The following is an 8,875-nucleotide window of genomic DNA, read 5'->3' on the forward strand; positions in this document are numbered from 1 at the left end:
TTGGTTCTTTCATGTCTGCGAGAAGCTGCAGAGGAAGATTGAGACTGTGATTATGTTTGAGGGTTTCCTGGTTTCAGGTGCTGAGATGACTTAACTGTATTTAAAGTGTGAGAACATTTTTGCCCCTTTTTATCAGATGTAAAATGCAAGACTTATTAATGATGGAGGACACTTTGAGCTTGAATCCTCATCAATCAGCAGATGAATGTTTTTGAATTTGGATAAATGAGAAAGATTTACTTTGATTTGGGGGAATGCCAGTCTTTTTTTTTCTGTAAATGCTAATGAAGCTGCCAGTGATACTTCTGCCACCTACTGTTGTGACTGCAGCGAGGCCAGCGGTCCCTATAGACGAACACAAATCTCTTCCAGCTCTGATAAGATGACATTCTCCTCATGTGTTGGGACCATGTGGGTTCGGATGAATTTGTCAAGTATAATTAGCCGATTTGAGCCAAACGTCTTTACAATTAACATAATGCTGCTGTATTTTTTTTCATTAATTAAAATTTAAAAATGAAATTTTAAAGTAAGTTTTAACATTAACAGAAACAACAATAGAGTGTTGCCATCAACATGGCTTGTCTACTTTCTAGCTATTTAGCATTTTTTTAAATCACTAACTGCAATTACAAGCTGTTCTTCATACAATACCACAATGCTAACTAACATAAAAAAGATCTCTGTTGACTGTGTTGACTCACCGGTCACATGTTTAAAAAAAAAAACAAAACCCACACAGTAGTCACAGACATTTGGCATGTGATTTATTGGACTTACTTATTCAGTTTAAATCTCAGACAAAATAATTGGGCAGTGACGTTACCATGGCAACACCCAGTTGAGTATTGAGAACTCTAAGGTGTACAGAAAAAGACAAAATAATTTTACTAAAATAAATTGTTCAACCCTGCAAATAGAACAACAAAAAACTACAAACACTCACTGGAGTGCAAACACACTCTAACTTTATATTTGCTCTGCTGGTAAAACAAACAACCCCGACTACCCTGTTTACATTCATCGAAAAAGCCTTTTTAAAATGTTTTATTCTTATTTTGACTCTACAAATGTTTGTAAATGGTGCAGTACAAACTTCAGAACTTGTACATGAGTGACACTGAGGGAATATTTTTAAATTGTTTTGGCACAAGGTAAAAATTGTTGTGAAAGACTAATAAAAAACCTCTAGGCACATAAATCTCAAATATCTTTCTTACTGAATGAATAAAGTGAGACACAGACGAACAAAAGAACACACACTTCATGTACAAATAAAAGCGAACACATGCAGGATGCATCAAACTCTCAAGACAGAAAAAAAAAAGCAGGAAACAAACAGCCCACAACGTTAAAACCCTTTTGAGCATGCATGTAAGACCTTGAAAAACGCTGAACAAAATTAAAATGACATGGACATGCTACGATTTCCACTGGAAGAGCCAGCCAGTTTCTAACATTATACCTTTAGTAACAAGTGGACATGTTGAGCAACAATTAAAAGTGTGTTTACCGGAGTAAATCTGTAAAGAGTCAAGGGACCTGCCACAATTTTTAAGCATCTATAGCGAAGCAAGAGACACAATTTGTCTTTGAAAGAAAGACAAGGAGCGAGTTAAAGGTCCAATGTGTAAGATTTAGGGAATCTACTGGCAGAACGTGGCAGACATGAAATATAATATTCATCAGTATGCTTTCATTAGTTGAAAATTAAAATGGCTGTGTTTTCATAGCCCTTCATACCTACAGAGGGTGCGGGTCCTCTTCCATGGAGGCCGCCATATTGCAGCGCCATACTTCTAGTGATCCCTGAATGACAAACGAAACACTGGCCCGACACAGGGCTTTTCATGTTTTTCACAACCACTATAGGCTCTCATACGATCTTGGAAGGGGAGGTTGAGGCGAGCAGTATTGAGTTGGTTGCAATGTACATTCTCACCGCTGGACGCCACTAAATCCTACACACTGGGGTTGAGAGATTGAGACGAGATGCAACAGAGAAATGCTGACAGAAACACTCGCGGCGTACAAACACACTTACACACTCACACATGCACGCACACACAAGATGGGATGTTCACTCTAGGAGGCGGTGAACTTCCTGAGTGTGATGACGATGAGGGCGAGGAGGACAGACGCTCCCAGAAAGACTGCTATAACAATGGCTGTGATGGCCCCTGGCCCCAGCACCCCTGCACAGACACACAGACACACAGAAACATGCAGTTTTAATCAACTGAGCACATAAGGTTGGTGTGAATTTGGTGGATCTGAATGCCAGGTCAGGTGTCAGTTTACCTTCCTCTTCTTCCATGGCCTGGGAGTGTGTGCTGTCCTCGTAGTCAAAGGTGAAGGACTGCTCCGTCATGTCTTGGAAAGGGTCTCTGGTAGTGACATCACTGGGTGGCTCTCCAGACATGGTGTCCTGATTGTCCCTGGTTGCGGGGTCTGCAACCGTCTCTGTGGACCAAAAAACCAGCTTAGATATGCGTAATCATTTGGCACTGAAGCGTCACCACACATGCACTTATCCACAATCACAGTCACATCTGTATAAATGACCCCAATTAAATGTAGACTGCCCCAGTTAAACGCTTCCCCTGCTTCGTTTCTAGTCGAAAGAAAGTAGTTCTGGTAGATTGTACTGCAGAAAGAAATGAGCTCCTACATGAAAGCGACTGTAGATTATTTTAAGTAACCTGGTCATGATTTTTGGAAAGACATTTGAGTTTTTCTTTTTTTTTCTTCACATTTTTCTCCCATTATACTGGAGAGAAGGCATTTCCATATCTCCAAAACTACACAACTTTAGGGGTGAACTGTCGCTTTACCCGTTCTCTCCATTGTTGGGCAGTCGGTGGCTTTACATTTCTCCACAAAATATAGTCATATTTTTTGGGCTCAACAGCAACACCCAAAGTAAATGTATCTGCTTTGTAATCAATATCAGCCGCAGTCCGCCTGAATGTCTCTTCAATTCAGAAGTAAAAATTTGAAACAAGCCCAAAAAATGGTTGGTTATGTTTGCTGATTAACCCACATTCTCTCAAGCATAATTCTGAGGTGTTGCTGTATCTGGCTAATATCAGAGGAGTCCCAAATACTCTGATTCTAGTTTTCTACTCAAACTCCTCCCTGGTAGGACTGCTTGTTCGCGTGTGACTATAAAAGCATGTTTTTCCCCCACATGTATTGTTTTTGACACGTCAAATCTAGAAGTAGACGTTTCCTGATACTGATAAAAACTGCCTGTCGTGCAGTATTGACTTTCTGTATATTTTCTTATGGCAGTAATTTCACTGCTTTGCTAATGGCTCTGTTTGACTTTTCTCTGGATGCTGAGGCCTCGGTAATGCAGAGGTGCATACATGGCCCCGTCTGTAATGACTCCAACAGCCTCTCTCTGTCTCACCGGGTTAACGGCTCAGGCCGGGGCATAAGGATGTCTTTGTAGAGGATGAACATTTTGTCCGTTTGAGCTACAGGAAACCTCTCAACATGCCTTTTTTTTGTGCAAGGGGTCAACCCAGCTTGTCTGTTGTCTGAAAAACTTTAACCAAGGTTTGTTTTTTTTTAGTAGTTGACTTGTAGATATTTTATGCTTTAGCACAAACGGAAAAGCACAAATCTGAGGAGGAGGCAGTGATTTGCCGTGCATGAAGCTCAGGTTGTGTATGACTTTCTGCTCTCTTGTCCTCTGCCAATGTTTCCATCTCAAATTGTCCTCTGACATTCCTCCCATCTGAGCATGAAGTTGCCCTGGGACTTTTCACACCTCTACAGTAGCCAGAGAAACAAAGCCTCTTTCTCGGTCTCATTTCTGTTTCGTAACACTTGTAGAGCCGACCCTCTTCAAATGCTCAATTAAAGATCATCTTGGTGGTAACTGAACTGCTGTGCAGCTTTTCTTTTGAAATCCAAAGGAAAAGGAGGAAAATTTGACCTTCATCACCCCTGAAAAAACAAACTCTTCACACACAAGCCCACCCACTCACTGATTCACTTATCCTATCCTCAACTCTACACATACCAACAAAACCATAATCCAAACATATTTACACTCAGCTTATTTAACGCTACATATTTACTTTGTAGCCCCTGACGCCCTCAGTAAACTCCTTGACCCTGTTTTACATCTTTTCTCTGTCATTATCAAAGACCTATATTATTCTCTCTTACACAGCGGAAAACATGACACAATTACTAAGAAACTAGATCCTGTGTATGAGATATAATCTCAAGTCTTCAGCGTCAATATGTCCTGCGGTATCATCTGAATTCTGACATGCACTTCTGATGTGAGTATTTTGATGCCGCTGTGTTGACTCTGAGTCGTGTGCAGCTTCCTGTCCTGTAGCTGGCTGGAGGTTTGGAGGCTCGGGCCTCCAGCCAGCTTAGCCATCAATGAGGCCTTCAGCCGAGGGCACAAAAGGCAGCTTGTGCGGTCACGGAGGGCGGCAGGCTGCAACCAGTAACAACCGGCCAGGCCCAAACCAGGCACCGGCTGGGCACTAGATGTCAAACAAACTTGTTTATTAAATAGTCCCTGTGTGTTAAAGGCTGTGCCTTCTGGACAGCTTGATTTAATAAGAAGGCAAAAAATAATAACATGATGTTTTCCGTTAGTGTTTGTTTCCACAAGGAGGGGTTTACTGCAGCTTAAAATCTCTGTTATTCTAATTAACATAACTGAAGCCTTGAGCAAAAACATAATTTTTCTCGGCGGGCAGATAGTTTAACTTCAAGGTCTGTGGTTTCCAACTTCTGTTGTCTGATGTAACCCAAACCCCTGAACTCAGAACCATCGACACCGTCTGTCATGTTCCAACTTAACGATTACTTTGATCAGTTTTAACTATTTGTTCATTTTAGATAACTGTTTCAACTCTTTATTCATTACTTTTAGCTAACTGTTTACCCTTTACTTTTAGTTATTAGTTTTAGATAAAACTCTTACGGTTTACCTGTAACATTAATTTTAGCGAACACTATTTTAAGTTTTCATCCATTAGTTTTGAATATTTGACTGCTTGTCCATTACCGTTAGCAAATTATTTCAGCTACTTATCTTACCCTTGCTTTTATTTAACTATTACGTTTTATCCATAAACGTTAATTTTAGCTAGCGTTCAACTTTTCATTAGTTTTAGCAAACTATTTCAACTGTTTTTTAATTACTATTAGCAAAATACTTCAACTAGTTATCTCACTTACCCATAAACATTACTTTTAGCTAATGGTGGTGATTACAACAGTTTATCAGTTACTTTTAGCCAACCATTACAGCTGTTTATCCATTACTCTCTTTTAACCATTTATTCATCACTTTTTGGTTCCTGTTTCAACTTCTCTTCTCATTCTCTTAACCAGTTTTCAAGCACGCTCAACTACAACGCATTATTTTAATGTGTTGAAACTAACTCTGGTACGGCAGCTTGGTTATTGTAAATATACTAAAGATTAAAATCACACTAAATTTTCAATCCTATTTGGCTTTTTAATTTTCTCTTTTTCACGTATACAGTATATAAAGATTTTTATTTAAATTTAATCATAATTTAATATTTTGTAGTAGTGGTTAGTAGAATTCAGTTGTTTTAGTTTGTTTAGTTTACCTCAGGTAATAACAGAAACACCCCCAAGAGTATAAGTGCCCCAAGTTGGGAATCACTGCACTAACTTACATGTTTTAAAGACATGACTCCACATGTCAGGAACCCTTCATCTTTATACATAAGCCCAGACTAATAAAAGCACTGGCACACTGTAGAGAAGGCTGATTTCAGACACTAAAAACACAGAAGGCCATTTGTTGGAACCTCAGGCCTCTTCGGTCAGGATTTCACACCAGCCAGAGAGATGACAAAGCACGCAGACGGGTGTGTGCGAAAAAGCCACCTGGCCCAGCATCGAAACCGCGAGCAACGCAGTCCAAACATGACATCGGTGGTATTGTGTGTCCTTGCTTCACCTGCTGGAACTACCACAAGCGGTGGCAACATTTTCAGTGGTAAAATATTTGCCAAATGACCAGTGAGTTTTGGCTTTTATTCTGAAACGAGGAAAGCGTGATTGTGGTTCCACGTCCAATTACAGAACTAGTGACAAACTCTTCTCTGTATTGCAAGAGAAGAGTTTCTAGATAAAGGAAGATAAAGGAAAGAGTGTGAGTAATTTTCACATTGTGTTGCTTAAGCTTCTTATTTGACACGTCTTGGTTTGTTTCCCATGCTGAGTCAACGGTTGGGGGTGCATGTCACGCTGTCACAGTCACTTGGTGTTGTGGTCAGGATTGGTGGCACTACTTGAAAACATCACCTACTGTGCATGACAACCAAATCATCCCTCACAACAGACAGATAAGAGGCGGCTGCAGAGTGGAGACTCAATGTGCAGCCAAGTAGTCGTCCTTAATAACATTTCTCTTGGCTGTGTTCAAACTCTATAAATGTGAGGTGAATTTTCCATTATTCCATTTGCTTAGATGATCTTAAAAAAAAACTCCTCTGAGGTCCTGCAAACAGGTTTACAGCATTTCCACCTTTAAAACTGTCCAGTCAAAAACGAGAAGAGGACGCTAGATATTTTAAGACAGACAATGCAAGTCACAGCGCCTCAGTGTTAGAAACCCTGACAGTAAGTTTCGTGTCCCATGTAAAAGGTGACAGTTCACAGCTATGTTTTTTTTTTTTTCTTCACAGGACAGGGTCGCCAGCTCGCTGTCGTCCCATTGCCCCCTTGACCTCTACTGTGACCTCTGGGCCTGAGAACTGTTCTGCTGTGTCTAGAGCGTTTTTTTTTTTTTTTTTAAGCTGGTCTGAGTAAAACAGGAACAAAGAACAGACAGAAGTAAGTGAAAGTAACAGTTATTAAGAGACCAGTGAGTATGCTAATCCTCATGTTGAGAAACAGTTGATGTTCCTGCGTGACAAAAAAATGCTCCCAAATGAAGACAGTCATTTAATCTGTACCTGTTTCTTACCACTACCTCCAAAATCTAACCACATTTATGAAATAAACTCCACACCTGTGGATGTTTCACTACCGCAAAACTGATATACTACACAGAATCACTTCAGTTTTATAGCTCGAGTCGGAGGGCAGCAGCAGGTATTCAGTTTCATGTGAACATCGGGCATCATGAAAGCAACTGAGTCATCCTGTTTGTCAAAGAGCAGCTTTCACAGCTCTCAGAGCTTCAACAACTGCATCATTTACATCAGGCTGCAGACTCGCACACACCGGCCTGTGAATGTGTGTGTGTGTGTGTGTGAGTATGGAAAAGAGGGGTAAAATGACACGTATACACACACCTTTGATTTGATGCCGAACAGGAGACCAAACATCAGCCCCATGAATCACATACAGCAAGATAAACAAACGATTATAAGTGTTTAGAATGTAAAAACTACTCCTTCTGAAAAGTTTCACAAGATTAAAGACAGTTATGGTGCAAAAAAGATAAGCAATGATTTAAAATTACAGGCTAGTGACTCATTATTCAATTTGCTGTCACCTAGAAAACTATTTTCAAAGGTGACAGCTCGATGTTCTTGGGATATATCAGACTTTATGTCCCAGCTCTTGCAACATTTCTACTATAACTAGATGCAGGACACACCGTCAAGGTTGCAGACTTGGCACCCAACTCACCACAATGAACTAAAAATATGAATCACACTCAAAAGCAGGTTTACCTGTGTGTACAAAGGCTACCATGAGGCCTAGGAGCACCAGGAGGAAGAATCTGCAGATACTGCTGCTGCTGTGAGGCATGGTGATGGCAGTGGAGGATGAGCGTCAGACAGAGCAAAGAGTCTCCAAAAAACTCCTCGAGTGGTAACTTCAAACGAGTAACTGGCCCTGGGAGAGGAGCAGGAGAAGAGTAAAGGGGAGCGCAGGAGTGGGAGAGGTGCGGGGGGTGAGAGAAGGGGTGGGACTAGGTGTGCACAGGACTGTCTGGACAGTGTGGACTTTGTGAGCACATCATCGCAGGGCACACCCACTCCAAACTCCTCGGGAACATAGCTGGGTGTGAGGGGTAAACACTTGGGAGTCACTGACCTTGGCCAGGTCACATCATGAAAGTCTCCGCTGGACAATTTTACAGCTCTACTCTTAAAGGAAATATAACAGCAAAGAAATCTAAACCTAAAGATGGCAGATCACTGTGTAAAAATAATTAATTATACATAAAATCCCTTTACTCTCACATAGGACAAAACTATTAGCAGCAAAATGGAAAAGTACCCATTATAGAGAATGACTTCTTACTGTATTATATTATTGGATTATTGTTACTGATGTATCAGTCAAGCAGCATTTTCAAGGGACATTCCAGCAATTTAGTATTGCAATTCCAAAAAGTTAAGGGATTCACAACAGACAGATCAGAATAAGAATGGCCAAAGTTGTAGGTGATGAGATAACCCAATCTGTAATATTTCATTTACTGTAATAAATCATTAAATGGCTGTGTTATCTCATCAGCGATTAAGTAAACATGCCAAGTTGAAATACTCACTTCTCTGACAACCCTGACCCAGATAGTAGATAGTACTTGCTATTTGGACTGCGGTATTCATGTACACGCAGTTGTTAAGCTGGGGTAGGCGGTTTATTTTTGGCATAAGCGTAATGTAATTCACACGGTCTGAGAGAAAACCAGAATTCTGCTTCTGCTCTTGGCTGTTTTCAGACTTTTCAGCCTAGCCTGGGACTAGAGATTTGGCCAATCGCAAATCTCACGTCTCATTCATTAGGATTAATATGTTTCCATGTTTGCTCTTCTCGCTAATCTTTTCCGCACGTCTGCTTCACACAAGAATCACATGTCAATAGGTAGAAATTACCAGGAGCTGAACCCACTCTC

The 8,875-nt window shown here is 40.6% G+C and overlaps 1 protein-coding gene across 1 annotated transcript; it reads right to left on the reverse strand.

Annotated features, from left to right (window-relative positions):
- Positions 1 to 750: 750 nt before the first annotated feature.
- Positions 751 to 7,942, reverse strand: snorc (secondary ossification center associated regulator of chondrocyte maturation). Its single transcript, XM_084731344.1, has 3 exons — positions 7,701 to 7,942; positions 2,302 to 2,463; positions 751 to 2,195 (listed from the first exon to the last, which is right to left on the reverse strand). Exons 1-3 carry the CDS (start codon positions 7,777 to 7,779, stop codon positions 2,086 to 2,088), a joined length of 351 nt encoding a protein of 116 aa, XP_084587470.1. The 5' UTR covers positions 7,780 to 7,942; the 3' UTR covers positions 751 to 2,085.
- Between the last annotated feature and the right edge of the window lie 933 nt (positions 7,943 to 8,875).

Source organism: Lutjanus erythropterus, chromosome 12, assembly GCF_056507025.1.
Source record: "Lutjanus erythropterus isolate fLutEry1 chromosome 12, fLutEry1.hap2, whole genome shotgun sequence".
Classification (NCBI taxonomy): Eukaryota; Metazoa; Chordata; class Actinopteri; order Lutjaniformes; family Lutjanidae; genus Lutjanus; species Lutjanus erythropterus.